This window comes from Diachasma alloeum, unplaced genomic scaffold, assembly GCF_001412515.2.
Source record: "Diachasma alloeum isolate Michigan unplaced genomic scaffold, Dall2.0 Dall_scaffold_00336, whole genome shotgun sequence".
Classification (NCBI taxonomy): domain Eukaryota; kingdom Metazoa; phylum Arthropoda; class Insecta; order Hymenoptera; family Braconidae; genus Diachasma; species Diachasma alloeum.
The window spans coordinates 1,182,144-1,198,622 of record NW_021680475.1 but is presented as its reverse complement, the minus strand read 5'-3'; the positions used below and the strand labels follow the sequence as shown (position 1 = coordinate 1,198,622).

Genomic DNA, 16,479 nt, shown 5'->3' with positions numbered 1-16,479 from the left:
CCCGCTCGTAAAATCACGCGTTCTCGGTAGCATCGAGGAGGACTTCTCAGGACCGAAAAGAACTGAGGATTCGAATGGTCTCTGGAAAAGTACGTCGCAGAACTGATTAGGACTTACCAGGTCCATCTAGGTCTGGAGAGATCTTGAAAGACCTGTGTACGTCCAATCGGAACCAAATCCTCGACTCGGGCAACTATTGACCATTTCTTCGTAGATTCTTTCAAACTCTCGAAATTTAAATTAGGCGCACTCTTGATTAAATGATGCTTCCAAGTTTTTCATTTCGCGGAATCGATATCACTCTTGTAGCACTACTCTATAACTCGTTTTATCCACTGCAGTCGACGTGTACTTAATGTTCCGGAAAGTCTCGTGCGGTTTACGGACGCTTGAAAGTTCGCTCTCGAAGAACTTCGTGTTCAACATTATATTTTTTTTATAGTTTCTCTCCCGGGTTTTACGAGCAATAAGTATCAGAGGAAGAATTTTTCAATTTTTGTCATTTCAATGTTATCATAGCTTTACGATTTCATCATTGCTCGTGTTTTTGAAGTGAATGGAGTTGTCAAATCTTCGGAGAATAATTTCCGGGGGAAATCGTATGTCGATATTAGTGGAGCATTGCGATATCTTGAGCCTTCCAGGCATCATTCCAATCGATTCCAGTTTAAGATGCAACTTGTGTATGGGATATTCGGCGATTCAGCTCAGGGTCCTTGTGTATTCTATTGGAGAGCGAATGAATTTATTCGACCCCTGAGGTCTCCCACAATACTCTAACCATGATTATAGTTATAGATAGGACCGTACATATGACCAACTCTTTTATTTTTGTCCCATGATAAATTGACCATTATCATATGACGATCAGCCGACCCCATTTTTTTGTCATTATTTGGCTCGTTTCAGATACCGACTGTTATACAGACGAATCCTGAGGGTTAGATTTACTTTCTGGCACTAAAAATCCTCCACCCAGAGAAAATCTTCATTTCGAAATTTTTTACCTATTTCAAGAACATTTTTGTTACAAATAAATAGACTTGTTTACTTGTTTCAAGATAAAGGATTTGATTATATTAAACAAACAATTTACTTATTTCAAATGAATAGTTTTTTTTAAGATCATATTTTCATGTATTTTCGTGGAGAAATTCTGAAATTTTCGTGGAGAATTTCTGCAATGATATGCTCCCAAGTGGATTGTTCAATTGTTCCATTAATTGTATTTAATTGTAAAGAAATTGTAAGCCCATTCTTTGTTGTACGGAACTATGCTCACGATGCCACCAACGACGTTCATAAGTTTTGCGTAACAAACAGAGTAATAATAAATAAATAAAAAACCAACAGAGTGTTAAAATTACTCGTAAACTGCAAATAAATGAATTTTTCCAAACTTTTCTTTTTCACAAAATCGTAAAATACACGATGCGGCGAAAGACCTATCGTAGAACTAATTACATTCGGTGAAGCGCTAGGACTAACTCTGTGCAAAACTTCCGACGATCGATCTAATAGTGTTTGAGAAAAAGCGATTGGTTTTTAAATAGTTTTCCGTAAATATCTTCAAAATATTCGTATACGCGTGAGTGTGTGTGTCTTTTCAAACTTGAATATTTCCAACAATATAGAATTTTACAAATTTATCTCAAGTCTGTTGGGAAGAACAATCGCTTTGATTATTCCCACTTTATATTATTTTTGGGCTTTTGGAAGTTAATGAATCGCGTTGCCATGTAAAGCGTTGTTGCGGTTAGTGACAAACGGGCGCCGTCCTTGAGAGGTTGAACGGAAGAGACCAAAATTCGGCAGAAGACGAAAATCGGAAATGAGCAATTATTGAGATAGGATATACTGTTAAAAATTTTCCTCTGAATTTTCCGTGTTAAATCCCGGAAATTTTAATCATGTTTATTTTCCACTGAAATTCCTGGAAATGCCGTCATTAAAAAATCAAAGATTCCATTGATTTTCTGTTCTAATGATCTGAAAATTAATAAAATGCATTATTTTTCAATTCAATTATTCCATGAAACTTCGAAGAAATCAGGAAATTTTAGAGAAACATGGAAAATTCCTGGCATTTTGCTTCTGATTATTCATGTTTCAATAAAAAATCAATCACGTTATGAAATTTCACTCTCACTTCCACTGAAAACTCATGAATTTCCGTGAATTCTACTTGAAACTTGAAATTTCGAAGCCATTTTTTCCCAAAATCATGATAATTACCCCCATAACTTTAACGTTTAACGTTATTTATTGCAAGAAACATACATTCTTACAAATGGCCATTACCCGAGGGCCTTCAGCCTTTACTCCCATATTATCCATGAAATTTCAAAAAATGTCTAACAGTGTATGACAGTTGGTTGACGATAGCATAGTGTAATTTGATCACATGACCAAATTTTGTCAAATTCTATCCACCACTTCAATAGTCATAGAAACGATTTGAAGACAAATCAACCGTTCAAGTTTTCCAGAGGGAGTTCCTCAACTAGACAACCGTGAATTCAATTATCTCTCTTTGCTGGTATCAGTATTTTTTGTTCGCTCTTCCGTTATTGGCACCCCTGAGTAAACACCGCTCTATCCGTTCCTCCTGCCCACATGTCCTCAATACGAGTGTCGTCAGACAAGTGGCTGTCGCGTTTGTGAAATACTACGGGAATAAGGCGTCACGTTTGTTTTATTTTGTGAACCTGAAAAAACGAGGGAAAAAAGTAACGAGATATTGGCGCTACACAGGGGGTCGAGAAAATCCACTAGACACCTCCAGTGAACTCGTCGAGGAAGCAGAAGCTCGCCCCCGCTCATTAAACCCCAGGGAAAAATTTGATATGAGCTGACGGTCCCCAGACAATATCACATGCCAAGCTCAATTTTCCTCTCACAACTTCCTCCACTCTGTCTCCTAATGTCGGAGTTATATTGCCACTTTTCTAATCCATTTGTTGTCATTTTCCGGTGTTTACCTCGCTCATAAGTCCCCTTGGAATATCGTGAAACCGGCACGAGTTATTGTTTTGCACTTTACTCTCTATGCTCCATCCGCTTTGATTGCTTTGCCCCGGAGTTTTTACTCGAATAGCTATCAGGCTTCGGCTTTTTTGTGGACAATCACGTCAGTAGGATTTAGCTATTGCCCCACGGAAGTGCTCTTTGTTTCGCGTTCGACAGGAAAATAAAACTTGCATGTCATCGGCTTTTTTGTGGGGCGAATTAGAATGCACTCCATAAAATCAGAGACTGAAAATAACAAATAGGGGCATGAATTCACGGGGATGAATACACAACTGGGTAATGTTTGACGCGAGTTTTCTCCTGTCTCCCGCAGCATGAAATTGTGGTGACTTGATCAAACATTATATATTCCGACATCTTGAGTGACACCGTTTTATTGAATAGTAACTCCTGCTAACATTTCACAAACAAAGAGTCCCCGGAGATGTATTAAACATGGATGGTTGTCATGAGGAGGTGACATAACTCGAGAATTTTATTGTGAGTGAGCGCTTGGGAATATGGAAATACCACGTACCCTGCAAAGACGATTCAAGACATGACATCTGTCCCTTCGATATCCCCGCGCAGAAAGATCGAATCATAAGGGGGAAAAAGACAAAAATAGGGGAGGTGAGATACAATGTGTGCTCACGTAATCCATTTTTTTGCACGGAGAGAAATATTCACTTGTGATACCACAAGAGCTTCAAAATTATCGGGTATTTTCCGATAGGTTCATTGCAAACAAACGAAGGAGTCAATTTTTCCTGAAAAACTTGACGATTTCGTTTGTATCCAGGGAACCTTGAGGAAAATGCCCGATTAATTTCGAAGCTCGTGTGGTATTCGGGGGATTATTTTTCCAATCCAAATGTCGGGCAATATAATTGGACCATGAGATGAAACTCACAATTGAGAAACGTAAATTGTATAATTAACACTCATTTCGAATAAAAATCCTCGGATTACCACAATTGAATTCAATCTGTCAGTTTGACGAGGGGTTAATTCGACTGCATGATGTTTTGTTTTTTATATAGCAACTACCAGAGAAAATTATCAAAAAATTATCAGTTGAAAACCCTGTAGCTTGTACCACGTGATGTCGAATGAGCCAATTATATTGCCCGATATTTGGGTTGGAAAAATAATCAGTAAAAATTACAGAACAATTCACGTAATCCGCAATGGGGAATCGTTTTCTGGCAATTTTTATAGGAATGGAAGAGAAGAAATCTGAAATGTTCAGTGAATTCTCAGGTCCATCACCGAACAAAGTACGAAATTGTCACGTAATTTTTCCCGAAGAAGTAAAATTTTACAGAAACTTGCCGACTTATTATGCCTCCAAAATAAAAACTTCTTGAACGTTCATCAATTTTTATGAAGCTGGTGAGTTATTTGTACGTTCCGTTCCCTAAAATTAGGGAACAAATCGTAGAATTTTCATGGCGATTCGTACAATTCCAATTCCGACCCACACTTTTTACGGAATTTTACTTCGCCCGCGGATTCCGTTTCGAAACACAATTTTTACGTTTTTTTCTGGTAATTTTTATTGAATTTTTCTCTCCGTGTGGGAAATTATTATTTATCTACATTTATATTTTATCTCAGGTGGGTGGAGCATAACGAGGGGGAGTGGAATAATCACTTAGGTTAATGGAATAACTTACCCCGGTGTAGATGGCACAGGCGAAACTTCCCCTGCGAACGGATCGCCAGCAGCAACAGGATTGCATAATTGCCATGCCGCGAGCACATGGAGCATCACCTCATCCAATTTAACGTAGTGCAGTTCATTAAGACAGGCCTGTCGAACGCGATACAACGGAATTTAACCCAATTACCTCGATTTATCGGACACCTTTGATGCAAATTTTCAGATATTACGTGGAATGATTTAGACACGGGAGAGAAATGACGGTGGCTCTACTTAAGGATGGCTCGCTGCCGACTGAAATGGTAAACTACAAGGATCCGTTGAATTGGCCCTCCACGAACCGCGCGTTGCGACGGAAAAACGCATGCGCTTTCCATTATTTTGAGGTAAATTCATGGGAATGAAGATTTTGTATTGAGACAGGTGATGCAGGTCGTGGGCTAGTTGTTTGTCAGAGTAGATAAATCAAAAGTTAGCCGAGTTGGTATACTCATAACATTACAGTTTGAAAGGATTCAGAGGGATCTGTCGTCACTTGGGCTTCAGGGCGAACGATACCGTTGAAATTTATAATGCTAATTTATCCGACGTTGAAAATTCTGGGCTCATTTAAAACTTTCGGAAACGAAAAAAGGAGGCGAAACGTGCACGATGGGTGGGATTATCTGCCGATGGGACGGCAATACAGGGGAACAGGACAACTCTGAGGCGAAATGAGTCTGTGTTTAGCTTCTTCAAAAGTTAGTTGTATTACGTCCGCACATGGCGATTTCGAGGTCGTTCACAAGAACATGTAGCGTTATTACGGGGAGATAAGCATTGGCAATTCTTCACTTATAATCCGCGCCAAATAAGCGTCGTTTCGCCTGATTTCATAGGAAAAAAGAATGTCTAAATTTCACACACCTTTTTTAGATATTCTTCAGATAGGAGAGGGTAGGGCAAAACGAACCGGGAGGGCAATACGGACTGCAGGGCAAAACGAACCCCTAGGGCGAAACGGACCACTGACGGAAAATTGCTCATTTTTGTTTTTTTCCCCTTGAAATCAGGAACACTGAATGTGGTGAAGTAAAAGTGGGTTCCTTGGATCGTAACCGTCACAGGGGTTTTATAGACAACAAGTGTCGTTGAACGGCAATTTGATCAGATTTGCCAATCACCTCAAACCTCAAATGACTTCGAATTTGCTCCATTCGGAAGCAAAAACAAAAATTATCAATTTTCTATCAGTGGCCCGTTTTGCCCTACCCTCCCCTACCTGAACAGGTTTTTCCCTCTAGTGAGGGTTTCCCCCGTCCTTCGGCCAATGCGGTACTGGAGGTTGGGGACTGGGAAGGGAACAAATCATCCTATTCTAAAAAGAACATACGCCGTAAGCTGTAGCGTAACGCTCATTCCTCGAATATCATTGGTCGAACATTCGGAACCGCCCGCATGTGTTCGACTTCGGTCGGCTTTCGGTTTTCGTGTCACGATTTTCCTTTAAACACTCAAGCGCGCCATCGTTCTTTATTCTAAAAAGGACATACACTTAGAGTCGATAACTATCGATATCTCGCAAGTCTGTCACGCTTATTCCTCATTGATTCACAGTCGTCTTAGGCGGAAAATTTAATTCAGGATCCATTTAATTTTGAGATTTCCAATTATTATTATTACAATTGCAGCACGCTGTAGGGCGCGTTCGGTCTCGTCGTACCCGAAAACCCGAAAGGGCGTACGAGAGAAAGAACACGAAAATAATAATTATCCGCCAGTGAATCGATCTTATAACTTCTCACCTTATGCAAATATTGGAAAAATGAATATCCGAAAAAAAATCACCTACTACTGTTGTTATTCCAGAGAAGTGATTCATCAAAAACGTCACTAATCAAAACAATGGCCAAAACTTTTACCGTTTAGTGCTGCCTCCACTGCAATCTTCGTTTTCCTGCTGCTCAAAAATTTGAAAACCCTTTTGCATTTTTTTTGAAGTGACAATCATGACATTTCATGATTGTTATCTCCTAAATCGAATTCAATGTGGTTCTGCTGAAAATTATAATTTCTTCCAATAGAGTAGTCGACCTTCATTATTCGACTAGGTGAATCTTTGGCATTCCTGGCATACCATTTCACACAAACTCGATGAAAATTGAAATTTCTATCACGACCACTTTTTAGTCGACATTCCATTGGGCTGTGTAGTATCATTTTGTCCTGCTCTCTCCTAAAATTCATATCTCTAATCAGGCAAGAAAATATCCAGGCATTCATAACTCTTTTGAAAATTTATTGCTATTTACTCATGATTTTCAAAGTTCCCATTTCATTCACAATTACCCTGCAAGACATTTCAAGGATTGAAAAGGGGCTGGATTAGAACTTTCGAGTGTCGAGAAGTCTTCCAGTGTTTTGCGTGATGCAACCCAACGCTTCAACATGTACTGTACACCCCGAGAAATAAGTTGGTGAGCGAAACCCAGATCTGACTCTGACTCTCCTGTGATAATTCTCCGTTACGTCATGAATCCTTCATGCATTTGGTAACTCAAGATTTGTTGGGGAACTCTCGAGTTTCGGAAAGTTTAATTGAAGGACTACTTTAGAGCTTGTAACGTTTATTGAAATTTACATTATACAAAGTTGCGTATTCAAACATGGAATGTTTTCTAAGAATCGGCGAGGTAGACTGCGGCTCTCTGGCCCGGTTCAGTTTTGAAGATCAATGTCTCCATGTTGCACTCGTCACTCAGACCATACGCCTTCCTGAGTTTGTCACCCAGGTTTGTCACAAATTCATCGGCTTTGTCTTTGGTTGTCAATGCAATGATGCATCCGCCCCATCTGGAACATTCACGGAAAAAAATATACTTGAATTGAGTATATTTTATATCAGAATCAAGCATAACCGACGTCGGTGGCCGAAGCGGCTAGGTGCGAGCCTAGTGTGCGAAAGGTTGTGAGTTCGATTCCCCGTGGAACCGAGTTTTTCAACCGGTGGCTCCGGCGAGCGGGAGGTCGCTAATATAGTGACCGCCTGTACCGGCATGGGTTTTCTGTGGTTTCCCATGCTACTCCTATGTTCTATAGGAAAGCGAATGCGGTGCAGTGTAGAATCCACAGCCGCATGCATAGGGTTGGATAGGGCCGATTAGCCAATCAGAGGGCAGAAAGGGCCGAATATAAAAAAAAAAAGAATCAAGCATATGCATAAACCTGATTCATGAATGAAATATACTTGATTCAAGTATATTTTATATTCGAACGGGGGATGGGTTTTTCAATTCGAGAATAATTATTTCGTATCAGCCCGACTTGTACCAAGCGCTCTCGAGTGCAATACACGGAGAGAAATGATCAGCAAAAATGACAGAACTCACAGTTCGCTTACCGATTGCGGAATCGACTCAAAAAATTTAAGTGACGGTATCGAAATTTTTCACAAGAGATTTCAGATAAAAATTACGGAACGTTCTGGTAACATTCCGTGATTTTAGATAAAAATTACGGAAAAGATACGGAATTACGGAAAAGATACGTCATTTTTATTCAATATTTCTCTGTGGGCATAAGAGTCAGACACTAAGTGTGAGAATATAAGGGTCAAAAAGTTTCTACATTAAAGAAGGGAATTTATATAGCGTTCCAGATCTTTGTGACGTCATAGGAAATGAAAGTGGAGGTTAAAAAGAGAGGGTCAGAATGTTAGGATCACAAAATTTGGGTCAGAATATAAATGTAAAAAAAGTGGGTGGCAGGTAACGAGGGTCATATAAGGGCTAAAAGGGGTGATAAAGCATAAAATATGACTTATATTTAGACCCTCATTGCCTGACACCCATTTTTTTTTACTTTTATATTGTTGCAGTTCTGAGTATTAGAAATGATGTCACAACGATCCAGTTAAATTGGGGGCGAATATTTATTATTACAGGAGATTCAAGTTAATATTTCAACATTTCAATCAGTCTGACATTCGTACACAAGAGTAAACAAACTACAATCGTACAAAAGACTATGCATTCCGTTCCATTCCATTCTCATTCACACAGGGGAAATAGTCATTTACTTTATTCCGTAACAATGTGCTAACCCTAATATTTTGACCCTCATTTTTTAACGTCCACTTTTTGACCCTTATATTACATTTAAGAGCTCTTGCTACAACCCGGTCTCATACAAAAGAATCATCTTCGAATTGAAATACCCATCCCCCAATTGGCTATAAAATATGTTTGATTCAAGTATATTTTATTCTCAATTAAGTTATATTTTGTTCCGTGTTGGTACAGCATTCGTGGACTATTGTTCCACGAACATAGTATGTATACGCACCCAGCTCCCGTCAATCTGGCACCAGCCGCCCCACTCTCGAGTGCCATATCGACCAACTGATTCACCTCAGTGATACTGCAATCGAAAAGATCCCGCAGACTCGTATGACTGGCAATCATCAATTCCCCTAATCGTTGAATCTGGTTACTCCCCTCCCCGCTGCAAACACTCTGGAATTCGATAACCCTGGCAGCCTCTGATACACCAATCAATCAAGATTAATGAATGAACGATTTAGGAGAATTGTATGCAAGGTGAACGATTTAAGAGAAGATGTGAAATTGTTTACCCTCAAATACGTGTTGAGCTCGTTTGCGGAGGTGGAATTTCCGCGTATCATTGTCGTCAATTTTCACAAGAGCTGACAGCTCTCTCGCCGATACTTCAAGAATTCTACATACCTGAAGTTTGAGGAGAAGTCAATAAAAATGATAGGGAATGAGAGGAAGCTGATTACCTCTGACACGTCACAATCAGTTAATGCCTGAGAGGCAATATCTGCCATCTCCTTCAATGTCTTTCCCAGCATCCTCTGGACGTCACTGAGTATCTCAACGTCCCTCCAACTGGCACCATATTTTTTAGCGATAATTTTAGCCGCTAACTTACATTCAACGACTCTGGTATTATAGTTATTGAATGCAGCCTTGTTGTGCCGCTTCATGCTATCGGCTATAACAAAGACAGCATCCCACGGTAGTGTGACGTCTGTGGCACGTAGTGGGTTGAACTCTATCAGCTTTGCAGTGCCTGGGACGGAAAATCAATATAATCACTGACACTGTCGTAATAACGCAGCTTTTCATCACGTTCTTTAATGAAAATGTGGGATGTAAGAATTTTACCTTTCTGAGCGAGGAAAGCTATTGCGTGATCCATACCACCACCCTCTGTACCAATCAGTCTCTCCGCTTTTGCGCTTTGCGTTGCGAGAACATCCTTTGCTAGATACAGCTGATGACGAATGAAAGACAAGATGAAGATTATGCAAAGATAGCGATCTATTGATAATGTCAATTACTTTCGGTTTGTATGGGTTTTCCAAAATTTGTTATATATAACATGGTCGACAGCGATTCTTGACTTATCACCGCGTAAGGGGCTCTTGATGGTGTGCCCTTGAATGGAAAAACTGGATGACTTGGGCGATGGGTCTTAAAGCCTCGTCGTTTAGTTTATAAACGCCCGGAAAACATTGTTTGCTAGCTGATGCAGCTGGTGACGAATGTGAAGGAAGGTGAAGATTACGTGAAAATAGCGAACAGTTATCAACACGGAAAAAATATACCTGAATTGAGTATCAAAATACTTGATTCAGGTATATGTTATTTTCAATTGGTTATTATTCTCACCCGGAGTAATACGAAATAATGATCCTCAAATTGAAACACCCATCTGCCATTTGATTATAAAATATACTTGAATCAAGTATATTTTATTCTTGAATCAGGTTTATGTATATACTTGATTTTAGAATAAAATATACTCAATTCAAGTTTTTTTTTTTTCGTTTACGCTATTTTCGGTTCGAATGGCTCTTCCAAAATTTGTTACATCTAAAACGATCAACAGCGCGATTTTTAACTCATCACCGAGCGAAAAGTTCTTAACCCGTCACGGGCGGGACCCTTTTGATTCCAAGCGTGGAGACGCTCGATACAAGTAAAATGTAATGACTTCTAATTAACGGAGAATTATGAAGCCGATATGTAATTGAAGTGTAGCTCCTTTTTTCGTTGTTATTTATTTGGTTGAATTAAATTCCATAGTTTTGGAAATAATGAATTTTAAAGAGAATCATTCATATTTTCATGGGTCGATGCAATGCATCAACCTCATACGTGAGGGATTAATGTTGGGACCTTGAATGGAAAAACTAGATAACTTGGGAGATGGACCTTAAAACCTCTCGTCATTTAGTTTATAAACCTCCCAAGTCATTGATAACCATATTTTTGAATCTCATCGCTCAAAATTTGATGGTATGAAAGAATCACATCGCAAGATCTGCAGCGCTCCGTTAATTACGTTTCGATTAATCTCAAGTGCACTCTGCATCAAACATAAACTAGCAATATTCAGGTTATTTGAGTGAATTAATCAAAAGATCAATACGTCTTAGTTGACTCGATGAATCTTCTATTTATAATGAGAGATGGATTTGAAATTACTGATACTCATGAATTTCAGGGTGGGTGTCATGTTAAATCAACACATCCCCTTTACTCATGCGCAAATATTATTCAACGTCATATCCCATGGAAACTTCAACTTGATACATAGCCTCGAGGCGGAAGCGTGATAGTCGTTTTACAAATTTTCACCGAGTAAAATACCTTGGACAATGGAATTAAACTATCTGAAAACCCGAACCCTCCATAATTATTATTCAACTTTGTGTCTCATAATCTGGATCTATCATTTTTATTTCCGCACTTTTTCTCAAGACTTGTTCTTATACCTCGCATGAATAAAAGTCGGCAGACGGTTAAGTCGCTGAAGTTTTAACAAGCATCGCATAGTTAGTTTCCAGGAGATTCCTCTTATTGAATCTTTTAGGTTCTCCACTTCTCGGTGACTCTATTACCTTGTCAGCATGGGTAATTGCGAGAACACCGGAGCAAACGAGAGCGCTGGAGCTCGAGAGACCAGCTGCGGGAGGAATCGTTCCCCAAATTGATACGTTCAAGCCACGTATGTACTCCTGTCCTGATTTGGCAACTAGTTCAATGCCTTCGGTGAGCCCGCACACGAAATACTTGTACCACTTGATATCATCTTTTTTCAACAGTTCACTGGAAGCATAATTTGTTCATCTGTTCATCTCCATGATGATTATAAACATTTATGAACGAATTGTTGTTGTTTGGTCAGAAAATGCGATACTCGGAAAAAGTATACCTGAATTGAGCGTAAAATATGCAAGTATATTATCTTATATCAAGTATACTTTATACTTTAATCAAGAATAAAATACACTTAATTCAACTATCTTTAACACTCAATTGGGGAATAGGTATTTCAATTTGAAGATTATTCTTTTGTATCAGGCCGGGTTGTAGTATGAGGGTGAAATTGAGGGTGACCTTACGTGTCAGAATAAAAGGGTCAATAGTAGAAGTTGAAGAATGAGGTTCAGAATATTAGGGTCAGAATATAAATGTAAAAAAGTGGGTTTCAGGCAATGAGGGTCTAACTATAAGTCATATATTATGCTTGATCACCGTTTTTAGCCCTTATATGACCCTCATTGCCTGACACCCACTTTTTTTACTTTTATATTCTGACCCTCAGTCCTTCACCTTTACATTCAGGCCCTCAGTTTCTATATTATAAAAATCTAAATCGCCAATATTTCTGGTGATGAAATATTGGTAGGGAGGGGGGGGGGGGCAAAACGGACCAACGGGGCAAAACGGATCGGGGGGCAAGTTTGAGGGGAATCAGAAAGAAATCCAATGATGCAGACAATGTTCCATGCATTTATTGTGAAAAACGTTTTTATGACAGTGGTGGGGAGTGGATTCAGTGCCAGAGTTGCAACGGTTGGGCTCATTGTACCTGTGCTAACATTGATGAAAATGCAGGACCCACGTACTTTTTTTGTGACGAGTGCAAAGAATCAGACTAAAACTTTATTATTTATTACTAACCTCATATTTTATATTTGTTATTATTCATTATTGTTATTCATCTACATTGTTATTTATTTTTGTTATTAATCATCACTGTTATTATTTATTATTTTTATTAATCATCACTGTTATTATTAACTTCCCGGGATATGCAAGTTATTTATTATTGTTATTAATCACCATTGTTCTTATTCATCATCATTCCATCCAATTTCACCAAGACTTTTGATTAGAACGTGGACATTTTCGTATTCATTAGGATGAAGTTATCTTACCATGATGTTGTTCTCAATTTTCATGAATGGCAGTATACTTTTCACGTTCACCTCTAATAATAAATTATAAAAGTCAATTACGAAGTGAAAAAGGTGTCATTATTGAAAGAAAAAACTTTCCTGCGGGGTTTAACTGGTTCAAAAATAGTATCTGGCGTCTAACTTCATCACCCACCGCGCACCACCTCCTCCATTACTCTCACCCCTCCTATTCAGTGATGAATTTTGGAAAATTTTATTCGTGAGAAAAAAAAAACTTTTTTTTAGGGGTCCATTTTGCCCCCAGGGGTCCGTTTTGCCCCCTTGGTCCGTTTTGCCCTCCCACCCCCTACTTGAAATTAAGACGTTCAAATTAAGGATCACAAGGATCGAAATAAAGAGACGAGAGTCAAAATAATGGTCATGAGGGTCAGAATAAGGGCCACAGGGTCAGATTAATGGTCACAACGCTTAGATTAAGAGTCATGAGGGTCAGATTAAGGGTCATGAGGGTCAAATTGAGGGTCACAAAGGTCAGAGTAAGGGTCTAAATAAGGGCTGCAAGGGTCAGATTAAGGGTCATATGGGGGGTGGCGAGCGGAGCGAGTTTAATATTCTGACCCTCATTTTTGAGCCTTATAGTCTCACACTTAATGCCTGACCCTTATATTACACTTGAGAGCGCTTCGGACAATCCGGACTGATACGAAATAATGATTCTCGAATTGAAACACCCATCCCCTATTTGGTTCTTGAATCGGTTTATGCATATACTTGATTCTGGTATAAAATACACTCAATTCGAGTATATTTTTTCCGCGTAAGAGGAATTGATAAATTTACCGGAAAGATGATACCGATAGATCGATATCGACTTGTTCATATTTAGAATCAATATTCGTTATCGATATTCGATCCTCCTTACGCTGTCCCACCGCCACCAGCATATCTTGCTCAATAGCCATCGGACACACCGCATAACCGGAATAGTCAATGTGTTCTCCAATTAAATTCACTCTGGAATGAATAACAGTCATTGATTGAATATTTCAATACGCTCGGGCTCCAAACGTTTGAACATCAATCCATATTCATTTACCGCCCTGGCACGCGGATAAAAAATTCCGGCTTCGCTCCGTGGTGAGATTCAAAATGTGAGGCCAATTTTTTTAGTCTCGTTTTGCCGGCGTCACCTGGCACGAGAATCGGTACTTTATCCATTTTGTTTGAATCTTAAAAAGTATCTTTTTGCACGAAAACAATCTGGAAAGAGGTGATAAATGGTCATATTTGAGATCTGAGAAATCAATCCGCGATAATTTTACGATAAAGAAACGATAAAACGGAATCGGGTGTCGGGGGTGATTCAAATTTGAATCCATCGACACGGTACAGGAAAATCTGATTTTCCTTACATTTACGATTCACATTCATTGATTTCTATTGAAATCTTTGCAGGAATGAATAATTTACGTTGAATTTTCTTGCAAAGTCCTACGTATTCTATTCACATACAATATCACAAGAGCTTCACAATTATCGGATGTTTCCTGACAGGTGCATTTGTATGCAAGGAATCTCGAGGGAAATACCCAAATTTTCGAGCTGAAGTCGTATTCAATGTTGCACCATGGGACGAAATTAACAGTTGAAAAAAGGCAAGCTTGAATTCAGTAGTGAAGTGGTAAACCGGTATAAGTCGATTTTGACTACTGCCCAGTTTTCAATGAATATCTCAAAATCTAAGGGAAATGGCAAAACTTTTGTCATAACCTGTTTTGCAGAACAAATTGAGAGCTGATTCCGAGATATCTATTGAAAACTGGCCAATAGTCAAAATCGACTTATACCGGTTTACCACTTCGCTACTGAATTCAAGTCGTCAAAGATTTTCTTTTAGTACATTAGAGTACAAGGGCACAAATTTCGTTTTCAACGAATGTGTAGTTTACAGGACGAGCCGAAGGCGAGGTCTGTACACACATTCGTTGAAAACGAAATTTATTACCGAGTGCTCTATAATATTTTATGTCAAGTCGTGCAGAAGTCGAGTTTTGAGCAGGCTGCGCGAAGCGCAGCGTGCGATAAACTCGACTTATTGCACGACGCGACATAAATTACTATAAGTAACTTGAAAAATTACCAGTGAAGTTGTCAAAAAATATCAGGTGATATTAGTTGCCGTGGTGACTATACAAAATAGTGTCAAATCGTGGAATTTTATTGGCGTAAATTTGAATTCGAAGAATTAGCCGTTAAATTATTCATGATTGAATATTTTTTAATTACGGTAAATCATTTTTTTCAGGTAATCAGAAGTTTAATTTTGTCTGATCAATCTAAAAATATTAGTTCTATTAGTTATATTAGTTATTAGTTTTTGATGAAAATTTTGAGAATGCAGTAACACAATTATCGCGTGTTGACGTAGCTGTTTTCCAATGACATTGATGTCAGCTTTCAGTTACTGAAATGTTCACATTTTTCTCAAGAATCGGAAAATGTTGTGTTAGCAGTAATTTACGACTGGAATTTTAGGAACCCCAAGCTACATTTATCGGGCGTTGACACAGATGTTTTTCAATGATATTGTTGTTATTATGAAATAGAGTCGTCGCTCGCCAGTCGCGTCGCTCGGAAAACCGGCATTTCCTCAATGCCGACAGTAGTTATAACTACAGTAGTTATAACTACATTTCCTCAATGCCGACAGTAGTTATAACCGTGTCAGTCTGCCGTCAAATCGATTTTCCGGATAAAGCATGAAGTACATTTCAAATAACTCTCTAAAAATTCCAAATAAGAGTGTCACAATGGAAGAATCGACTCACCTCAAAAGACGATGGATAACTGTGTGGAATGCACTAATGGCGAGCCAACAGCACAGTTTATCACGCTGTTGATTATGTTCCCACCAAAGAAAAATGCAACTGTCTGATAGAGTCCTTATCGTAAAAAAGAGAGCACTGTCATGGCGGCCTCCACAAATGCGCATTGCGCATCCTCATGGCACAGTGACGCGAAGTGTCGTGGCGCACCGGAGAATTTTTGGCGAGTCCACAAGAGACGGTTCATGACGATGCGATGGGGCTATTTAGAACAGCGCGCGAGAATTACAAAGCGGAGTTATAACTTGAATTGAGAAATCACCAATTCCTCAATTGAATTAGCTAGAAAGTTTTTCGAACAAAATTCCGAAAATATTTGCAATTTTCAAGATTCTCTTCTTAAGAATGAATAATGGAATGGTTCTCACTTCTAAAAATACAATTATTTTGACATTAAATTTATTTTTGTAAAATTCTGGGAGTAGAGAAAATCTGTTACAATTTAGGAAAAATTATTCTTGGAATGAAATATTCATTATCATTGAATGATTCATAAAAAAAGGGCTCATGGTCTCCGAAAATCTCGATTTTTCAATCATCTTATTAATTTACACCAAAAAGACGTCTTCCTATTATTTTTCTATATTTTTGAAATGGTTCCCCATAATTATGAGCAAAGAGCAATTTTACTAATGGAGATAATGGAAAAAAGAATTAAAATTTCAGGGATCATTAAGTAGTCATTTTTAGGAGTGTTTTAATTA

The 16,479-nt window shown here is 38.7% G+C and overlaps 2 protein-coding genes across 4 annotated transcripts in view; both read right to left on the bottom strand.

Moving 5' to 3' along the window:
- The window catches only part of LOC107040468, a 29,712-nt gene extending 24,759 nt beyond the window's left edge, over positions 1–4,953 (bottom strand). For all 3 annotated transcript variants that reach the window (XM_015260562.2, XM_015260563.2, XM_015260565.2), the window contains exon 1: positions 4,689–4,953. In XM_015260562.2, coding sequence (XP_015116048.1) covers positions 4,689–4,763 — 75 coding nt within the window. In that variant the 5' untranslated portion in view covers positions 4,764–4,953. The remainder of the gene's footprint in view (positions 1–4,688) is intronic.
- A 2,308-nt stretch (positions 4,954–7,261) lies between these two features.
- On the bottom strand, positions 7,262–15,807 carry LOC107040458 (N-acetylgalactosamine kinase). The gene is made up of 9 exons (XM_015260549.1): positions 15,719–15,807; positions 13,987–14,150; positions 13,731–13,904; positions 11,586–11,793; positions 9,844–9,952; positions 9,456–9,748; positions 9,288–9,399; positions 8,999–9,194; positions 7,262–7,507 (listed from the first exon to the last, which is right to left on the bottom strand). The coding sequence occupies exons 2-9, from the start codon at positions 14,106–14,108 to the stop codon at positions 7,333–7,335; spliced, it is 1,389 nt and encodes a 462-aa protein (XP_015116035.1). The 5' UTR covers positions 14,109–14,150; positions 15,719–15,807; the 3' UTR covers positions 7,262–7,332.
- Positions 15,808–16,479: the final 672 nt, after the last annotated feature.

Coding starts and splice junctions, on each gene's coding strand:
- LOC107040458 (XM_015260549.1), bottom strand. CDS start 14,108: ATGGATAAAGTACCGATTCTCGTGCCAGGTGACGCCGGCAAAACGAGA. Junction 13,905..13,986: donor TTTATCCGCGTGCCAGGGCG/GTAAATGAATAT, acceptor TATTCATTCCAG/AGTGAATTTAATTGGAGAAC. Junction 11,794..13,730: donor CTATCGGTATCATCTTTCCG/GTAAATTTATCA, acceptor TTATGCTTCCAG/TGAACTGTTGAAAAAAGATG.